This window comes from Ornithorhynchus anatinus, chromosome 14, assembly GCF_004115215.2.
Source record: "Ornithorhynchus anatinus isolate Pmale09 chromosome 14, mOrnAna1.pri.v4, whole genome shotgun sequence".
NCBI lineage: Eukaryota > Metazoa > Chordata > Mammalia > Monotremata > Ornithorhynchidae > Ornithorhynchus > Ornithorhynchus anatinus.
This window is the reverse complement of record NC_041741.1, coordinates 47,176,522-47,197,031: the sequence shown is the minus strand read 5'-3', so window position 1 is coordinate 47,197,031 and position 20,510 is coordinate 47,176,522. Positions and strand designations below refer to the sequence as shown.

Here is a 20,510-nt window from a genome sequence, read left to right as displayed (position 1 = left end):
AAGGGAGCAAGTGCAAGGGTGACCCAGAAAGGAGAAGAGGAAATAGCATGAAATGAAAGAGGAAATACCATCAGCATCAAATGAGGGCTTAGTCAGAGAAGGCCTCTTGGAGGAGATCTGCCTTCCACCTCCAAGGGACATTCATGCCCCCCACAAGGCCCCTGGGCAGTTGATAACAACAATAATAATAATTGTGGTATTTGTTAAGCACTTACTATACGCCAGGCACTATACTTAGCACTGGGGTGGATATAAGCAAATCGGGTCAGAGTCCCTGTCCCATGTGGGACTCACAGACTCGATCCCCATTTTACAGACGACGTCACTGAAGCACAGAGAAATGAAATGACTCGTCCCAGGTCACCCAGCAGACAAGTGGAGGAGGCGGGATTAGAACCCATGACCTTCTGCCTCCCGAGCCTGGGCTCTATCCACTAAGCCAAGCTGCTTCCAGCCAGTTGTGAAACCCAGCCCTGGAAGCTTCCAGCTGGATCTGGCCCTGTCCAGCCTTCTCCTCTCAATGTGCGAGGCTTTAAGCTAAGTTGGCCCTGTCCATTTTGGCTTTCTCAGCCACTCTGCCCCACACCCATCTTTGATACTAAAGTCCTTTTCTTCAACCCCCTGCCGAGGCGGTCCCTGAAGAGAAGGCAGGAGGAGGCAGAACTCATGGGAAAGTCACTTTTAATGGTTTATTGCCAACGTCACAAAGGTCGACATCAGGGCAGCTGGGCAGAAACCACACCGAGGGTTCACGGACACACAACGGTTCGGTGGAGGTGTGGGGGTCAGGGGGGAAAGCAATGTGGGGAGGAGCCGCGTTTCCATCCACTCTCTAAAGGAGGGGGTCCACCGGCAGCACCCTAGTTTAGGACCAGAGGAAAGGGCGCCTGCCACCCACAACGGGCACAGGGTGGAGCGGTGCTGGGGGGGCAGGGGAGCAGGACGGGCCGGTGGAGGGGAAGGAAGCGGGAGATTTGCGCCTGCCTCGGTCAGCGGTGGGGAAACCTACGGGTAAGTGGGTGGATGGGGGAGGAGAAGTGGAGAGAGAGGAAAAAGGGCCCTGGAGACCCCACTCCATCCCATACAAGTCCTATAACTAGACAAAGTCGGGGGGTAATCACCCCCCTACCCAGCTCGAGATCTTGGCCCCGTGGCTCCCCGTTCTCCGGCCGGCTAACCCCCAGCCCTTCAGCCAGGCTGACTAGAGGCACCTAACCCCCAACTCCCCTAGGCCCATCCAGGGCAGAGGAGCTTGGCCCCGGGCAGGTCCGAGGCTGGGATCACAGAGCCTTTCGGTTCCAGTCGGGGTCAGGGGGCTGGAGGGGAGCCGTTCCAAGCTATGGTCAAGGGTGGGGGGGCGAGCTCGGCCCCAGCCCCTCACTCGTTGGGAGTTTGGTCAGGGAGGACCCCCTTCTATTTCTCAAGAGATGAGACCAGGTAGAGGGCCACAGGCTTGGGTTCCCAGCCACAGCCCCCAGGCCCTGCTCTAGATGAGGGCCCACACGATGCCACCCAGCAAGGACTGAGAATGGAAATGACACTGTCCCAACACACACACATATACGCACGCACACACACTGGAGGTGCTAAGCAGAGGAAATACGGTTCACACCCTGTTCCATCTACAAGAGGCCCAGCCGCCTCCGTTGCTGTCTCCTCCTCCACCCCTGCCCTCCTCGAGTAGCCTGGACCCCCAGCTTGGCCTGAAGCAGGAAGACGAGCAGGCGAGGAGGATGCCGGAGTGGGCGAGGAGGCGGTCCCCGGCTCTACTCCCTCCCCCAGGCCCAGCGGTGCGACGCCCGCGAGACGGAGGGAGGCTGGGGGATGCTCCGACTGCTAGGGGGAGGGGAACGAAGAGGGGAAGGGGCCGGTCCCAGCTTTTCGCTTCAGAGACAAAAACACAAACCCTGCCACATCCCCGACCGAGGCCGCCCCGTCGCTTCAGCGCGCCGTTACCACGGCGACCAAAGCGATGGCGCCATCAGGAACAAGGAGGAGCAGGAGGGCGGTGGGGAGGGAGAACAAGCGTCACCACAAGGCCGCGGGAGGAGGGTCGGTGGGAGACCGGGAGTACAATCGAGAGCCCGCGGGCCCAGGAAGGGGGTGGGGAGGTTCTCCCCCGAATAAAGAAAACCACCACACCGGTTACAAATAAATACTAGGGGGTGGGAGGGTTGCGTTAAGTTTCCTCTGGAAAAGAAGCAGATTCCATCCAGATCAGGAAGGTCGCGGGAGGTTCAGATAATTCCCGGAGCGGGTGTGGGGCTCTGGGGGGATGTTCCCGCACTTTAATGACGGACACCCAAGCTGAGCAGGGCAGGCCTCACTTCTGCAGCACTGAAGGCCCGGACCCTGGTCCCCAGCCCCCTCCCCTTCGACCATGGTGGGGTGGGGCTGGAGATGGGAAAGAAGGAAGGGTCACGGCCACTAGAGTCGGGGAGCAGGGGAACGAACTCAGGAAAACCTGGAAAGGGAGAGGAAGAGGCACCGAAAAGGGTGGGGCCGGGCAGCCTCTGACCACGAGTTCTTGGGAAGCTGGAGGTGGGTCGGGGGCTGGGGGGAGCAGTCAGCCAGCCCTCCCGGGGAGCCAGCTGGGTGGAGCAGAGGCGAGAGGAAGAGGGGGGAAAAACAGATCCTGGCCTCAAGGAGGGCTTCCGCAGGGATACCGACCCACCTCTGGCATCTCCCTTCCTTCTGGGAAGCAGGAAAAAGGTCCCCTCACCCCTAAGAGCGGAAGCCGCTTCTTCCTCGGGGAGAGCGCGCAGCCATTCCCCAGGGCAGCGGGGGGAATCATAGGCCAGAGCAGCGCGGGTGACAGCGGGGCAGACGGAAGGTGCAGCTGCCCGGGGAGGCCTCGCCATCTGCCCCCTCACCGCCTGGACCACAGTCCCGACGGGAAGAAACAGAGACGGCGCATAAAGCCACACGGGTCAGGGCCGGGGGGCCGGGAGGACGAGGGGAAGCCCGGAGCGGCACGCGAAAACGCCTCCCTCCCCTCCTCGCCCCTTCCCACCGTCACCCTCCCCGTCCCCCGGCCCTCGTGCGGCCCACCCCCCCGGCCCGCCTTCCCGCCCCCGGCTCCCCGTCGGCCTAGGAGCCGATGATCTGTCCCGACCACGTCTCGTGCTTGGTGTGGGGGGCGAGGTGGGTGAGCACCACCTCCACGGCCTGGAACTTCTGGTTCTTGGGCGGGATGGGGCACACCTTGTACGTCACCTCGTCTCCCTCCACGGGCACGTACTCCCCCTCGATGCTGTGCGGGGAGAAGAGGGGGGAGAAGAGAAAAGGGAAGGTGATTCCTGGGGCTCGGCAGGGGGCCGCCGGCCCAACCCCTAGCCACCCCCAGCCCAGTCCTTCCAGCGGCCGCCACCCGCCCCTCCCCTCAAGCACACGCTAGTTTGCAAGCTTGAGTTTGAGAAGCAGCGTGGCCTAGTGGATAGGGCACGGGCCTGGGAGTCCGAAGGACCTGGGTTCTAATTCCAGATCGGCCGCTTTTCTGCTGCGGGACCCTGGGCGAGACGCTTCACTTCTCTGCGCCTCAGTTCCCTCATCGGTAAAACAGGGATGAAGACCGTGAGCCCCCAAGTGGGACACCGACTGTGTCCAACCTGATTGTCTTGTATCTACCCTGGCACTTACTACGGTGCCTGGCACATAGGGAGCTCTTAAATACCATATGGAAAAAATTAAAAAGGCTCTTGGAGAACAGAGGTTGTGTCTTCCAACTGTATTGTACACTCCCAGGGGCTTAGAACAGTGCCCTGCACACAGTGAGTGCTCAGTAAATACCACAGATTAACATATTCTCCTGGAAGTGCCACAGGCATCTCTCAAGCGGGAGAGCGGGGGCCACTGGCCAACGATCCCCGTGGGGCCAGACGGAAGCGGCCAGGGCTGCCCTGGAGGCCGTGGAATAGGCGGGGCCTGGCCTACCATTTTTCCCACAGCGCTACCACCAGACCGAGAAAGGACAGGCTTGGCGGCGTACGCGGAGCGAAGAGCGCGGACGCTCTGCGGTCCAGGGCCGCAGCTCCGGAGGCTACGCGGGGGGACTCACTCGGAAACGTGTACGAATATATCCTCGGTGCCGTTCTCGGGAGTGATGAAGCCGTGGCCTTGGGAGCGTGAGAACTGCTTGCAGACGCCTTTGAAGACGGGACCGGCCGAGGCCCGGGCCGTCCTGTCGGGGGGGGGGGGGGGGGTGAGGGGAGGAGGAGGAGGAGGAAAAGAAAAAAGGGGAGGAGCAGTACTCAGAGGTCAGTGGTCCCCCTTCCTCCCCTGCCAGGACCCCACCCCGCCACCCAAGTCACTCTCCCTCCCTCCCAATTCCCACCAGTTACCAAACTGGAGGAGAAGGTGCTCCCCCACCCCCAACCATAGGGAGGGTAGTTTTCAGGGAGGGGCTCAGCCAGAGTCTAAGGCCCACCGCTGGGCAACCCAGGAGGCTTGGGGAGGGGGAGGATGAGTGAGTGGCGCCAGGCTGGAGGAGGGTCATTCTCAAATCACACACGAGAGGTGTCAGGGGACTGGAGCTCTGGCCACCATGCCACAGGGGGTTCGCCTCGAGCCCTCCCCCCACCCCCAGGTGCTTCCTCCAGGCACCCAGCGCTGCCTCTCCAACTCCAGGGGTTGCCCATCCACCTCCGCATCAAACAAACTCCTCGCCATTGGCTTTATTCAATCCCCTCGCCCCCTCCCACCTCACCTTGCTAGTCTCCCACTACCACCCAGCCCGCATATTTTGCTCCTCTAATGCCAACCTTCTCACTGTACCTCAATCTCGTCTATCTCGCCGCCAACCCCTCACCCACATCCTGTCTCTGGCCTGGAATGCCTCTTTTCCTCTTCTCCCACTCCCTACTGCATCACCCAACTTACTTCCTTTATTCATTCCCTCTCCCGGCCCCACAGCACTTACTTACATATCTGTCATTTACTTATATTAATGTCTGTCTTCCCTCCTAGACTGTAAGCTCGTTGTTACATTCTACTCTCCCAAAGGCTTAGTACAGTGCTCCGCACACAGTAAGCGCTCAATAAATACGATTGATTAGCTCTGCTATATAGTCCCGTCCCCCACCGCCCCCAGAGGTGGCACTGCCCCGCCGGGCAGAGGGCCGGGCTACTCACGCGGAGTACGTCCTGGTTCTCTTGGTGGGCAGAGGACTGGGCAGGTCTCTTAGCAGGAGGCTGCCTCGTTCCCAGACGCGACTCCCCTCTCGCGGAAAGGGGAAAGTGGGCCACACGGGGGACTTGGGGGAATGGAGCGGCGGGACCGCCGGAGGGGCCGTGGGATCGGACGACATGGTGCGGCGGGCGGGCGGGCGGCGGCGACCACGGCCCCGGGTGGGGCGGCCACGCGGGCTGGCTTCAGATGCCGGCGGGGATCTGAAAGACAGAAGAGCGTGCGGCCGGGGACGGCGCCCGCTGGGCCGGGGTGGGGGGCGACCCGCGGACCGGGGGAGACCGAGTCCTCACCCCGTGTGGGGGACCGAGCGAGTCAGGAGCTGATGTGCTGCCTCTGGGGTAGTCGGAGTGGAACCCCGACCCCGGGAGAAGAGATAGGCTGAGGTGTGGGCAGAGAATGTGTCTCTTTATTATTGCATGGTACTCTCCCAAGTGCTTAAGACAGTGCTCTGCACAAGGTAAGTGCTCAGTAAATGGAGTTAACTGACTGAGTGGGAAGGAAGAGGAAAGAAAAGGTTGGGAGACCCGGGCTCGGCTCCCGCCATCCCCGGTCCGATCTCCACGCGACCTTGGGCTGCTCACACGCCTACGAGGATGGGAAAACCAGCCACCCGCCCACCTGAGGGGCACACAGAGCCGAGGATTCACCCGAAAAACAACAATAAATGTGGTATGCATTAAGCACTTACTACGTGCCAAGCACTGTACTGTGCGCTGGGGTAGATGAGAGGTAATCGGGTCCCACGTGGGGCTCACAGTCTAAGTGGGAGGGAGAACAGGGACTGAATCCCCAAATTGCAGAGGAGGGAACTGAGGCACAGAGAAGTGACTTGCCCCAAATCACTCAGGTGGCGGAGGTGGGATTAGAACCCAGGTCCTCTGACTCTCGGGCCCAGAGTCTTTTCCACTGGGCACGCTGCTGCGCGGAGCGGCTTTGCCATTAGTCAAACCTGCAGCTCCATGGGCTGCTGCGGCTAAGACGGCTGTCGCCTTCCACCCCAGAAATGGTCGCCTGCCCCGAGAAGCCGGGAAAGGCCTCTGCCCCTAGAGCCAGAAGACACCGGAGCAGTTCTCCGGGGGGGGCAACAAGATTCCTGTCAGAGCTTCCTGGTCCTACAAGGTATGCTGGGGCAAGCCTGGAATAGGCCCCCATTCCCAGGTGCGGAGGGAAGGCATCAAGGGGATAAAAATAATGTTGGTATTTAAGCGCTTACTATGTGCAGAACACCGTTCTAAGCGCTGGGGGAGATATAGGGTCATCAGGTTGTCCCACGTGAGGCTCACAATTAATCCCCATTTTCCAGATGAGAGAAGTGAAGTGACTTGCCCACAGTCACACAGCTGCCAAGTTGCAGAGCCAGAATTCGAACCCATGACCTCGGACTCCCTAGCCCGGGCTCTTTCCACTGAGCCACGCTGCTTCTCTATGTCAGGCCAATTCCGGCCTGGCCTTCTCGGCTTTTCCTCTTGCCTCCTCCCTGTCCCGGGCCAGCAAACGCTGCCTGAGCCAGTGGAGGGGGAGATGGCTCAGAATCGGTCCTTAAGCAGTCACCAGCTATCAATGGTATTTATTGAGTGCTTCCTCTGTGCGGGGCATTGTACTAAACACTTGGGAGGGGACGATATGAGTTGGTAGTTTTCCCAGGGTTAGAGACCCCAGGGTTGGTGAGGAAAGGTCAGCGGTGTAAACTGCTTTGACTTCCTCTCTCCCACAGCGGAGCCTCTCCCCTCATCATAATTGTATTTGTGAAGTGCTTTCTATGTACCAAATATGCTAATAAATGCTGCTACGGTAGAGACAAGATAGAGGGTTTATTCTTATATCGTACCCTCCCAAGTGCTTAGCACACAGTAAGCACTCAATAAATACGACCGAAGGAATGAACGACTGAATGATCGGCTCAGAGTCCCTGTTCCACATGGGGCTCACAGTCTATGAGGGAAGGAGACAGAACTGAGATTTAATCCCCGTTTTGCCAAAGAGGGAACTGAGGCACAGAACTGTTAAATAATAATGATGGCATTTAAGCGCTTACTATGTCCAAAGCACTGTTCTAAGGGCTGGAGAGGATCCAAGATGATCAGGTTATCCCACCTGGGACTTCCCAGCTTAATGCCCATTTTCCAGATGAGGTGCAGAAAAGTTGCCCCAAGTCACACAGCTGATAAGCGTCGGAGCCGGGATTAGAACCCACGACCTCTGACTCCCCAGCCCGTGTTCCCTCCACTGAGCCCCGCTGCTTCTCAGCTGTTAAATGACTCTCCCAAGGTCACCCGGAAGCCGAGTGGCAGCGCGGCGATCAGAACCCAGGTCTCCTGGCTCCCAGGCCCGAGCTTTTTCCATCGGCCCGGACGCTACGTCTCCTGTCTTTGCAGGGAGGGTGGCTCTCGAGTAATTCTCTTCCTCTCCCAGGCGCTTAGCACAGTGCTCTGCACAGAGTTAGTGTTCAGTAAATGCTTCGACCGATCGATCGCCCCCACGGGCCACTGAGGCTGGGCTGGGCTCCAGGGAGCGGGTTCAGGCTTCGCCAGCTCCGACCACGTGGCTGGCGCCGACAGAGGGCGCCGGTGGCCGCCGCGAGGGGGCGGAGCCGGCGCCCAGAACCAGCCAATGGGGACTCGGCGGCCCCCAGAATCAGCCAATGGGAGCTCGGCAGCTGCGAGGAGGGAGAGGAGGAGGGAGGGGGCGGGGCCAGGTAAGGAGCAGCGTCTACAACAGCCAATGGGAGCTCGGAGGTGCCCAGAACCAGCCAATAGGAAGCAGGCGGCGCCTAGCCCCGCCCCCCAATCTTCCCACACTGGGCCCCAGCGGGCGAGCCCTCAGTGACTGATTATGATGGTGATGATGGTATTTGTTAAGCACTTACTATGTGCCAGGCACTGTACTAAGCACTGGGGTGGATACAAGCAAATCGAGTGGATACAAGCAAATAATGTTGGTATTTGTTAAGCGCTTACTATGTGCAGAACACTGTTCTAAGCGCTGGGGGAGATACAGGGTCATCAGGTTGTCCCATGTGAAGCTCACAGTCTTAATCCCCATTTTACAGATGAGGGAACTGAGGCACAGAGAAGTTAAGTGACTTGCCCACAGTCACACAGCTGACAAGTGGCAGAGCCGGGAGTCGAACCCATGACCTCTGACTCCGAAGTCCAGGCTCTTTCCACTGAGCCACGCTGCTTCTTCAATCCCTGTCCCCCGTGGGGCTCACAGTCTCCATCCCCCTTTACCAGATGATGACGATGGTGATGATGATAATGGTATTTGTTAAGCACTTACTATGTGCAAAGCACCGTTCTAAGCGCTGGGGTAGTATAAGATCATCAGGTTGTCCCACGTAAGGCTCATGGGCTTCATCCACATTTTCCAGATGAGGGAACTGAGGCCCAGAGAAATGAAGTGACCTGCCCAAGGTCACCCAGCAGACAAGCGGCGGGCGGGGGGGGATTAGAACCCATGACCTGCTGACTCCCAGGCCCGGACTCTAGCCACTCTGCCATGCTGCCTCTCTAATGGCGTGGCTCAGTGGAAAGAGCCCGGGCTTGGGAGTCAGAGGTCATGGGTTCTAATTCGGGCTCCGCCGCTTGTCAGCTGTGTGACTTTGGGCAAGTCGCTTCACTTCTCTGGGCCTCAGTGACCTCATCTGGAAAATGGGGATGAAGACTGTGAGCCCCATGAGGGACAACCTGATCACCTTGAATACCTCCCAGCGCTTAGAACAGTGCTTTGCACATAGTAAGCGCTTAACAAATACCAACATTATTAATGATGAGGGAACTGAGGCCCAGAGAAGTGAAGTGACTTGCCCGAGGTGGCACAGCAGACAAGCCCCCTCCTCGCCCAGGCTGGGCCCAAAGTGGAAAGGAAATGGGCAGCTGGGAAAGACCTCTCCCCTCCTCCCCCTTCCGGGCCTCCAAATGGCACCGGCGGCCTGGAACAAAAGGGGCCCAAAGAGTCGCTGGAAAAAAGAGCACCTTGGGCCCAACCCTTGTGCCCTCCAGGCTGGACAGGCCTGCCAGCGGGGCCTGGACCGGCCTTGAAGGTTATGGGTTCTAATCCCGGCCCCCCGCCACTTGTCTGCTAGGTGACCTTGGGCAATCATTTCACTTCTCTGTGCCTCATTTACCTCATCTGGAAAATGAGGATCGAGCCTGGGAGCCCATGTGGGACGGGGACTGTGTCCAACCCGATTTGCTTGAATTCATTCCAGCGCTTAGTACAGTGCCTGGCACACAGTAAGCATTTAAATACCAAGATTATTATTATTATTGCCTTTGCGAGCGGCCACGGTGGTGGGAGGGGTCGGCGCACCTAGCCCCACTCCCCAGTCTGGAATGGGAAAGGAAAACCCGGCTAAGTTCCAGAGACACCCCTCCCTCAGACGCCCCGCTCCACAAGACACACCGGCCAGGAGCCGCAGTGTTATAGCACTTAGCACAGTGCTTTATGCAGAGCAAGCACTCAATAAATAGGATTGAATGAATGCCACTCTGGCCCTGCCCTCTCCACTCTTCTCCTGCACCAAGCGCTGAGTACAGTGCTCTGCACACAATAAGCATTCGATCGATACCACTGATCGATTAGTATCTCCTCATCCTGAAATTTCAGGCTGCTGGAAACCCAACTGGACTTCGGAGGGGGAGTTGAGACACGTATCCCCACTCACAAAGACGGAAGTCCAGGAGGGCAACCAGCACATCATCCTCCCAACACGGCCACCCACCTGCTTCCCGGACTGATTTCGGCCAGTTCTGGGCACCCGAGGGGTCTCCACGGTAGAGGCCGAGTGGCAGAGGGACAGCGGGACAGCTTCCCTGCCGTGGCCACCCCCAAAACCACCAGAAGAGTCTACTGAGTCCTCCCCTCCCTACCTCCCTGGACTGCCCGCCCCGGCTGAAATTAGCCCGGCCGGGCCATCGAGGGATCCATGTACGCTCTGAGTGGAGGGCAGCCGTCCTCCCCCAGCTCCCGGGACTCACCAGACCCGTAAGCGGTCCCCGTGGCCGGCCTCTTTCCAAAGGGGAGTCAGATGCCCTGAACGGGCCCCGGCGGGGCAGACACAGCCCCTTCCTCTTCACTCCAGGAGACGGAGGAGCCGCGTGGTCTACCGCGTCGGGATACCTGGGTTCTGATCCGGGCTCTGCCCCTGACTCGGGCAGTGACCTTGGGTGACTCACTGGTCACAAATATAAAAAAACAAAACAATAAAAGCGGCCCAACCCAGCACGCAGTGGGGGCCAGCGGCATCGGAGAGTAATTACCATAGTTGATGTTTTTAAATAAAAGAACGAGTCAGAAGCGAAAACTCAAATCCCCTCCCTCCACCCTTCTTTACCCACAGCGTGCACTTCCATTCTATGGGAAGAGGTTTTCCAAGGGACTGGGGAAGGGAGGAAGGACAGAGGGCCCGGGGCATTCAGTGGGAACCACTGCTGCCTTGGCTTCCTCCCCCGCCCCCCCGCACCAAGCTCCTCTATCACGGGTTTCCATTAAATCTATAATCAGAGCAAAGATGCACACCTCAGAGCTGGAGGTGACCTAATTAAATCAGGTTCCCTCTGGGGACTGGGGTGGGGAGGGGAGCCACACGTGAACTCAATTAAAGCACCCGGGCATCCATATCACCCCTTAGTCACACCGTCCCGGTCCGCCGGCCTCCAGTTTTGCATCTCCCCTTCCTCCTCCACACCCAGATGGGCGCTGGGCACCAGAGTCAGGATCTTCTCAGGGGGCACGGCCGCCCTCCCACCCCCCTGACCGGCACGGTTGCGGGGCTGGGGAGAGGAAGAGGAAGGCCTTGGGGCGAGCCGCGTGAGGCTTGGTAAATGGCGGGCAGGCTTTGAAGGGCAGAACGGTTGGAGACATCCAATCTGGGGTGTTTTCAACCCTGCTGGGGAACGGTCGGACTCCCCAGCTCTTGTGGGAGAAGCTGAGATGAGGATTCCCGGGAGTCCAGTCCCAAAAGCCTCGGGGACGGTGGCTTCCACCACCCTCAACGAGTCGGTCCCTGAGCCTCAGTGTGAAGCCAAGACCCTGAGCCTCATGAGGGAGGAACTGCCTTTTCCCAACTGGACTTGGGGGAGGGGAAGGGTGAGGATTAGAACCCAACTCTCCCACAACCTCACGTTCTTCGGCGAACCCCCAAGAGCAAGAGGATCTGGGTTATAATCCCGGCTCTGTCACTTGCCTGTTGTGGAACCTCGGACTAGTCACTTCTCTGTGCCTCAGTTTCCACATTTATAATCCTACTTCCTCTTAAACTGTGACTCCCATGTGGGACAGGGACTTTGTCCAGTGTGATTGTTTTGTCACTGCCCAATGCTTAGTAGAGTGTTTGGCACATAACAATCACTTAACACTGGAATAATAATAACCTCCAGGGTGACAGACCTTCAGGCACTTGCACCCCTCTAGACTGTAAGTTCCTTAAGAGCAGGGAAGACGTCTACCAATTCTGTTGCATTTTCTCTCCCAAGCGCTTAGTACAGTTCAATAAATATCATCAGTTGATTGACTCTCCACATCCTCAAGACCGATCCACTCAAGATTCCCGCCCCACATAAACTGCAGCGGGAATCCTCCCCTCCCTTCCAAAATCAGCATCAGGTGATAACTCCAGACCCACCGCCACCCCAACTGGGGACTGGGAGAGAAAAACAGTCCCCAGTCTTCTGCCATTATTCACAGAGGGATGGAAAGCTCTTCCAGCAACGCTGTGAAGCAGCGTGGCCTGGTGGATAGAGCTCGGGCCCGGGAGTCAGAAGCACTGGATTCTAATCCCAGCTCAGCCACTCATCTGCTGTGTGACTTTGAGCAGGTCACTTAATTTCTCTCTCCCTCAATTGTAAAATGGGGATTACGACTGTGAGCCCCAAGTGGGACAACCTGATTACCTTGGAACTACTCCAGTACTCAGAAGAGTGCTTGTAAGCATTTAACAAATACTATAATTATCATTATTACCCCAGTGTTTAGAACAGTGTCTGGCACATAGTAAGCACTTAAATACCACTAAAAAAAAAGCCAACTCCTGCTTAGAGCAGACAGTACCTTAGGCTGAATGGAGGTAAGCAGGGGGTGGTTGGAAGAGGGAAGTCATTGAAAATTAGAGATGTTTTAGGGGGGAGGGAATGGGGGGGAAATGATCTAATTTGGGGAAGTGGGTGGGTGAGCCAGAGGCAGCTGGGATGGAGCGAAGCTCAGAGGGAGCGGTCTGCCTCCCCCATCACGGAGCTGAAGGCCAGGACTCCCTCCCAAGGCCATTACCCTACTAGATTGTAACCACTCGGGCGTGCAGATGTAGAGGAGGATTAAAGAAGTTACCCTCCCCCGCCAAACAGAACCACTTCACCCGTTGGCAGACGGCACTGATTATTTTTCTTTCTTCTTGTGTCCATCCCTTCCACCTCCCGCTCCCCTGTCCCCATCTTCCTCCTCCTGCGAGGATCAGAGATCCCTGCAGTCTGGCAGCTTTGTAGAAACACCCTCTCTTTCTTTCTCCTCTCACTATTTCTCTCTCTCCTGCCCCTGCCAGGGAAAGTCCCTTTATGCCTGCCCAGGCTGTCTTTGCAAGGATCATGGGATGAGGAGGTAAAAACACCAGCAAAGACTGCCAACCGCCGCTTCCCGGCAAGTTAAATCCCCGATCGGAACTGCAAGGGAAGCAAAGCTCCGGACTCCGTCTCTCACTGAGCCTTCCCGGGACCCCAAAAGGCCAGAGGTTGTGGCCGGCAGGGTCTTCCAACCAGAACGGTTAGGGTGGAGAGGTCAGAGCTGAGCAACTGAGAGAGCTTCCCCCTTTCTGTCAGTTGGAGATGCCTAGATTTGGGGAGGGGGAGAGGGCAGAGGCTCCGGACATTTGGGTCAGGAGAACGTGGAGGCCGGGGGGCAGCCCTCAGAGATGAGATAATTAAAGCAATTAACCCTGCTCATTTAGAAAGCACACCAGCTTCAGCTCTCTGTCCGACTGCCAGCTTCTTCCCATCCCTCTTCCTCTCCCCGCCCAAAGCGGGGAGATGGAAAGTCATTATGGGTCCAAAAAAGGACAACGATTCCACCTCCCGAGCTATTATTTCGGCATCTTGATAGATGGCATTATTGTATTCTTGGGGAGGAGACTCTACCCCCCACCTCCTGCCCCTCCCCAGACGACCAGAAACCCAATGTCTGCTGATCTCAGCCTTTCCTGGCAGAACTGGATGGAACCAAACCACCCACCATCCCAGACACACACAACAAAGCTGTTACAGGGACCCTCTGTTGCATGGGGTTTTGTGTGTGTGTGCTGGGGGGGGGGTGTTTATGACATTTTTGGCATTTATGGCATTTCCATCCTCACCCCTCCCCCTCCTCAGGGCCCAACAACGCCGTCTGCACCTGCCACTGACAGCCGACTCCGGCCGGGTTATTTTTCTGAGTTCTCCCTCCTCAGTGCTCCCCGAGTCTCTCCCCCATAATTAAGCACCCCACGACCCTCCCCAAGGGCTACCATTCCCACTCCATCAGCACCCGGCATCTATCACCCAAATGGGCCCCTTTTACCTTGGAAGATGGAGCCGGGGTCCTCCGGCAGCAGCCGGACTTGAGATGGTCCCTCTCCTCCCTCGTCTCTCTTGGGAGCTGGCAGGCGGAGGATGAATAGAAAATATTTGGGGTGTGTGAGTGTGTGGACATACAGCACCCAGAACACTCACTCTCTCTCTCACACTCACATACACTCCTTCTTCCTGACGTCAGGGGCCTGTGTGGAAAGCGGGTGGGAGGGGTCTGGATGGGAACTTGTACTCCAGACTTAAAGAGACATCAGGTCCTTTCTCCTCACTGGTGGAGAAACTGAGCTAGGGAGGGGATTCGAAAGGCAGTTCTGGCCTTGCCCTTCTCGGTTGGGTGGGGGGTCTTGTGACAAAGGATGCATTAGGAGGCTGGGATGGGGGTGGAGGGACGAGGAGGGGAGGGGGTCGAGGCTTGTGGAAGTTGCATCTCGCCTGCCTCGAAAGGGTCCTTTTTTGGGGGGGAAACTGGCTTTTATTGCGGGTCCAGAGTTGATTACCCGGCCAAGTCGGATGATCCTGGATTTAGGGGATTGGCCGAGGAGAACTGCCCACATTCCTGCCCAATTAGCGAGCTTGAGGATGGAGAGATTCTAGGAGAATTTAGCCGGGCCTGCAGGAAGCTGATGTGAGTGGACTTTCTGAGCGCAGGCCAGGGCCGGCGGGCACCTGGATGGGGAGGAGGAGCCGGGCCCCGTCTCCAGATGAATAAACATTTATTTTGACAGGCTGAGGACGTGAATAAGTTAGAACATCAGTGCAAGAGATGACTGGTGAGTTTCTAGCACTTGGGGTGCTGGAAACTAATCAGGGAAGGCTTTTTGGAGGAGAAGCAGCATGGAAAGAGTGCAGGCTTGGGAGTCAGACGACCTCGGTTCTAAGCCTGGCTCTGCCAATCGCTTGCTGTGTGATGTTGGGCAAGTCACTTAACTTCTCTGTGTCTCAGTTCTCCCTCCTACTTAGACTGCGAACCCTATGCGGCGTAGTGACTATGTCCAACCTGTTTAATTTGTATCTACCCCAGTGCTCAGAACAGTGTTTGACACCTAGCAAGTGCTTAACAGACACCCTAAAAAAAGGTGGAATCTCTGAAAGGGTGTGATTTACAGGGAGGGTGGGTCTGATGAGTTGGTGGAGAACCTTGAAGCCAATGGTGAGGAGTTTTCGCTTCGTGTGGAAGGCAGCGTAGGCTTTGAGGAGGGGAGAGATGTGAGCCTACCTCTCCTCTCTTAACCAGTGCTGGTCTAAACGATGCTCACCCTAATATAACTTCTCCGTGCCTCAGTTCCCTCATCTGTAAAATGGGGATTAAGACTGTGACCCCCACGTGGGACAAACTGATTACCTCGTATCTCCCCCACCGCTTAGAACGGTGCTTGGCACAGAGTAAGCGCGTAACAAATACCATCATTATTATTAATATAAGGGACCAGAAAAGAGGCATGACTGTATTTTCACGGATGCAGTTAGCAAGGGATTCTCAGCATGGCACCCGCCCACACACGGGTACAGTCTCATCGTCACCAGCGGTGTCGTCTTCGAACTGAACAACAACACGACACTGCCGAGGGGACAGAGCAGGGTCACGGGGAGGGCCGACAGCCAGGATCCTGGCCTCACCTCCACCGTGGTCAATGCGAGCTGAAGGGAAAAAAGGGCAAATCACTGCCCTTCCTTTTATTAATGATAATAATAATGATTTTGCTAAACGTTTGCTATGTACCAAGCACTGTTGTAAGCACTGGGGTAGATACAAGGTTATCAAGTTGGACGCAGTCCCTGTCCCACATGGGGCTCGCAGTCAATCTCCATTTTACGGATGAGGTAACTGAGGCCCAGAGAATAATAATAATAATAACGGTAATGGTTAAGCTCATTCATTCAGTCATATTTACTGTGTGCAGAGCACTGTACTAAGCACTTGGAAAATACAATTCAGCAATAGAGACAATCCCTGCTCATTGGGCTTACAGTCTAGAAGGGGGAAGACAGACATCTAAACAAGTAACCAGTCATCAATAGCATCAGTATAAATAAATAGAACTATAGATATATACACATCAAAACAAGTAACCGACATCAATATAAATAGAATTATAGATCTACACATATATATATACATAAGTGCTGTGGGATGGAGAGAGGGGGCAAGGGCAAAGGGAGTCAGTCAAGGTGATGTGGAAGGGAGGGGGAGCTGAGGAAAAGGGGGGCCTTAGTCTGGGAAGGCCTCTTGGAGGAGGTGAACCTTCAGTAGGCTTTGAAGGGCAGGGAGAAAGAGTGATTGGCAGATTTGAGGAGGGAGGGTGTTCCAGGCCAGAGGTAGGATGCGGGCCAGGGGTCGACGGTGGGACAGGCGAGAAGGAGGCCCAGTGAGGAGGTGAGCGGCACCGGAGGAGCGGAGTGTGCGGGCTGAGCTGGAGAAGGAGAGAAGGGAGGTGAGGTAGGAGGGGGCGAGAGGATGGACAGCTTTGAAGCCAGGAGTGAGGAGTTTTTGTTTACTATGTGCCAAGCACTGTCCTAAGTGCTGGGGTAGATACAAGTCAATCAGGCTGGACACAGTCCCTGTCCCACATGGGGCTCACATTCTTATCCCCATTTTACAGAGGAGGTAACTGAGGCTCAGAGAAGTGAAGTGACTTGCCCAAGGTCACACAGCAGATAAGTGGCAGAACCAGGATTAGAACCCAGGTCTTCCCGACTCCCAGGCCCATGCAGTTGGATCTGTACCCCTTGATCACACTCACCCCAGTACCAGAGCACCGGGTACATATCCCCATATTCTGCCGCTTCCCCCTCTGTAATATATTTTAATGTCCCTCTCCCCTCTAGACTCTCAGTTTCTTGAGGGCACAGATCATATCTACCAACTCTACTGTCCTCTCCCAAGCACTTAGCACAATGCTCTGCACACAGGAAGCACTCAAATTCCACTGCTCGTTAGTTCGATCGACTGACAGAATTTGGACCTCGGCTTCCCCTCTCCCTGTAACCTGATGGGCAGATTCAGGCTCCTCCTTGGGGCCTGACGGGGATCAGGGAGGCAGTGGAGAAGCAGGGTGGCCTAGTGGAAAGAACGCAGGCCTGGGAGTCAGAGTTCCTGGGTTCGAATTGTGACTCTGTTGGATCTTGAGCTGATCACTTAATTCCTCTGTACCTCAGTTTCCTCATCTGGAAAAGAGGGATTCAATCCTGCTCTTTCCTACTAAAACTGGGAGCCCCATGTGGGACAAGGAACTGTATCAGCCTGGATTATCTTGTCAATTAACCATAATTATTGAGAATTTATTGTATGCCAAGCACTGTATTACATGCTTGGGAGAGTACAGGGTAACGGAGTCCGTAGACACATTTGTTGCTCACAGTGAGCTTAAACTCTAGAGGGGGAGATGGATATTATGATAAGTAAATAAATTATGGAAATGTATGTAAGTGTTCTGAGGCTAAAAGTGAATAAAAGGTGCACATCAAATTCAACAGCGACGCAAAAGGGAGTGGGAGAAGAGGAAATGGGCAGCGTTTAGTACAGCACACAGCACCTACTACGCGCTTAAGAAACACCACAAATTAGTCCCTTCCATGTAGAAAAATGTGGGAACTTAGCTCAAGAACGTTAAGCACCTTGGGGAGAACGGGGGTTACAATGTTTCCTTCCCTGGCTTTGTTCCTTCTTCATCTCACCCTGAAGCTCCGTGTGGCCTTAATTCAAGGCAAGATCTCTGACCGGTGGGTTCGTCGAAATAGCCTGGGGGTAAGGACCATTGTGACAGCAGCTGCTTCCGCCAGGCCCGAGGACTTAATTACAGGATTTATTAAGCACTTACTAGTGCCCGGGGCTGAGCTATGTACTGCTGTAGCGCCTAGATAATCACATCAGACACAGTCCCACCTGGGGCTCTCAAGTAAAGAGAAGCCCTGTGACTTAGTGAAAAGACCACGGGCCTGGGAGTCAGGAGAGCAGGGTTCTACTAATAATAAGTTAGTATTTGTTAAGCGCTTACTATGTGCAGAGCACTGTTCTAAGCACTGGGGGAGATACAGGGTCATCAGGTTGTTCCACGTGAGGCTCACAGTTAATCCCCATTTTACAGATGAGGGAAATGAAGCACAGAGAAGTGAAGTGACTTGCCCACTGTCACTCAGCTGCCAAGTGGCAGAGCCGAGATTCGAACCCATGACCTCTGAGTCCCAAGCCCAGGCTCTTGCCACTGAGTCACGCTGCTTCTCTAATCCCAGTTCTTTCACTTGCCTGCTGACCTTGGGCAAGTGGATTAACTCTCTGGGTCTTAGTTTTCGCCTCCGTAAAAGGGGGTTTCAATACCTGTTCTCTTCGATCGTGAGCCTCCTGTGAGAGACTGTGTCCAACTTGATTCGTCTTTTGGTCTTCCCCAGAGCTTAGAACAGTGCTGGGGGTGTAGTAAGTGCTTTATAAATATCACAGTTAAGAGGGAGAGTAGGTATCTTCTCCCCATTTTACAGATGAGTAAACTGAAGCATAGAGTGATTGACTCACCCAAGGTCACACAGTGGAGTTGGGGGCAAAGTTGGGTTACAAGGCCGAGTAATAATGGTAATTATGTTATTGATTAAGCACTTTGTGCCAAGCACTGAGCTAAGCAGTCAATCTTATTTATTGAATGCTTACCATGTGCAGAGCACTGTACTAAGTTCTTGGGAGAGTACAATATAACAGATGTATTCACTGCTCAAAATAATAATGTTGGTATTTGTTAAGCGCTTACTATGTGCAGAGCACTGTTCTAAGCGCTGGGGTAGATACAGGGTAATCAGGTTGTCCCACGTGAGGCTCACAGTTAATCCCCATTTTACAGATGAGGTAAGTGAGGCACAGAGAAGTGAAGTGACTTGCCCACAGGCACACGGCTGATAAGTGGCAGAGCCGGGATTTGAACCCATGACCTCTGATTCCCAAGCCCCCGCTCTTTCCACTGAGCCACGCTAAAATGACCTTACATTCTAGAAAGGGAGCAATGGGGTAGACACAGTCCATGTCCTACAGTTTAAGTAGGAGGAAGTAGGATTTAATATCCATTTTATAGATGAGGAAACTGAGGCCCTGAGAAGTTAAGTGATCACTCCATGGGCAAGTGGCAGAGCTGGGATTAGAATCCAGGTCCCCTGACTCCCGGGCCCATGCTCTTTTCACTAGGCCCTACTGCTCCTACTGACTCCCAAAACCCCTGGACTCAGCAACTAGCTACTGAAATCGCCATCACGGTAAGATTTCCCTGAGCCTCGTAAGAAAAAGAAATGCATCAGTCACTGGAAAAGCTGAGTAGAGAAACTCATTATTAATAGAACATCGACTGATTGCCCCTGCCGAGCTCGATTCCCCAGAACTCATGCTTCTTGAGCCAGCAAGTGACCCTCTGGACTGTAAGCTCGTCTCCGGCAGGGAATGTTTCTGTTTATTGTTATACTGTACTCTCCCAAGTCCTTTTCATTCAATAGTATTTAGTATTTAGTAGTCCTTAGTAAGTGCTCAATAAATACAATTATTATTATTATTGAATGAATAACCCGCAACTCTCAAAGGGGCGAATTCTGGGAACGGATAGTAGGGACAAGAGTTAGTCTTAAATTTCTCTGCTCCTCTGATTTTCACTCCGGTAAATTCCTTTGAGTGAGTGAGGTGAGGCTGGGGGAGGGCTGGGAGGAGTTTCTTCAGGTGAAGCCAGGAGACAACAAAGATAGAATTTTAAAAAAGACTGAAAAACCCTGGTTTGGGGTGTAAATGCCTTGAAGGAAGGGTTAAACCTTTTATTTTAATGATCCAGGAGGGCCTTTCGGTTTTGTGATTTTGGTTTTCTTTCTTTCCCAGCCTTTTTTTTATGGTACTTTACTAATTGCTGGGCACTGTACTATTCATTCATTTGCTCAATCGTATTTATTGAATGCTTACTCTGTGCAGAGCACTGCACTAAGCGCTTGAAAGTACAATTCTTACAAGCACTAAGCGTTGGGGTAGATGAAAGCTAATTATGTTGGACAGAGTCCATGTCCCATATCTTAATCCCTATTTTACAGATGAGGTCGCCGAGGCTCAGAGAAGTTAAGCGACTGGCCCTAGGTCGCATAGCAGACAAGTGGCGGAGCAGGGATTAGAATCCAGGTCCTTCTGACTCTCAAGCTTGTAGTCTTTCCACAGTCCAAATGTTCCATCACTGCTCCTCAGAAGCCCTGTCCACAAGGAGAGACGACTGAGCTGGGATGGTTGGGAGGATTCCTGCTCTTCTGCAAGTGAATTTAATAATGTTGGTATTTGTTAAGCGCTTACTATGTGCAGAGCACTGTTCTAAGCACTGGGGTAGATACAGGGTGATCAGGTGGTCCCACGTGGGGCTCACAGTTTTCATCCCCATTTTAGAGATGAGGTCACTGAGGCCCAGAGAAGTGAAGTGACTTGCCCACAGTCACCCAGCTGACAAGTGGCAGAGCTGGGATTCGAACCCATGACCTCTGACTCCCAAGCCTGGCCTCTTTCCACTGAGCCACGCTGCTTCCCGTGATTTAGCTCTCCCAGGATGATTTAGCCTAGGTACAGGCACTTGAGTATGGTTCTGGGCTATTACTGACCCACACCAGATGAACCTGGGTCTTCTGGAGGTGGAAGACTCCTTACCTGAGGAGCAGCATAGCCTGGGAGTCAGCGGGTCCCGGGTTCTAATCCCAGCTCCTCCACTTGCCTGCTGTGTGACCTTGGATAAGTCACTTCACTTCTCTGGGCCTCAATTACTTCATCTCTAAAATGGGGA

General features: G+C 54.8%; 1 protein-coding gene across 2 annotated transcripts; it reads right to left on the bottom strand.

Annotated features, from left to right (window-relative positions):
- Positions 1 to 664: 664 nt before the first annotated feature.
- Positions 665 to 14,017, bottom strand: CSDC2 (cold shock domain containing C2). 2 transcript variants are annotated; one of them, XM_029079386.2, is made up of 5 exons: positions 13,730 to 14,017; positions 10,168 to 10,364; positions 5,131 to 5,388; positions 4,058 to 4,180; positions 665 to 3,253 (listed from the first exon to the last, which is right to left on the bottom strand). In XM_029079386.2, the coding sequence occupies exons 3-5, from the start codon at positions 5,304 to 5,306 to the stop codon at positions 3,091 to 3,093; spliced, it is 462 nt and encodes a 153-aa protein (XP_028935219.1). In that variant the 5' UTR covers positions 5,307 to 5,388; positions 10,168 to 10,364; positions 13,730 to 14,017; the 3' UTR covers positions 665 to 3,090. The 2 variants fall into 2 exon arrangements, with proteins under 2 accessions (XP_028935219.1, XP_028935218.1); XM_029079385.2 differs by lacking the exon at positions 10,168 to 10,364.
- Between the last annotated feature and the right edge of the window lie 6,493 nt (positions 14,018 to 20,510).

Coding starts and splice junctions, on each gene's coding strand:
- CSDC2 (XM_029079386.2), bottom strand. CDS start 5,306: ATGTCGTCCGATCCCACGGCCCCTCCGGCGGTCCCGCCGCTCCATTCC. Junction 4,181..5,130: donor AGAACCAGGACGTACTCCGC/GTGAGTAGCCCG, acceptor CCCCCCCGACAG/GACGGCCCGGGCCTCGGCCG. Junction 3,254..4,057: donor ATATTCGTACACGTTTCCGA/GTGAGTCCCCCC, acceptor CTCCCCGCACAG/CATCGAGGGGGAGTACGTGC.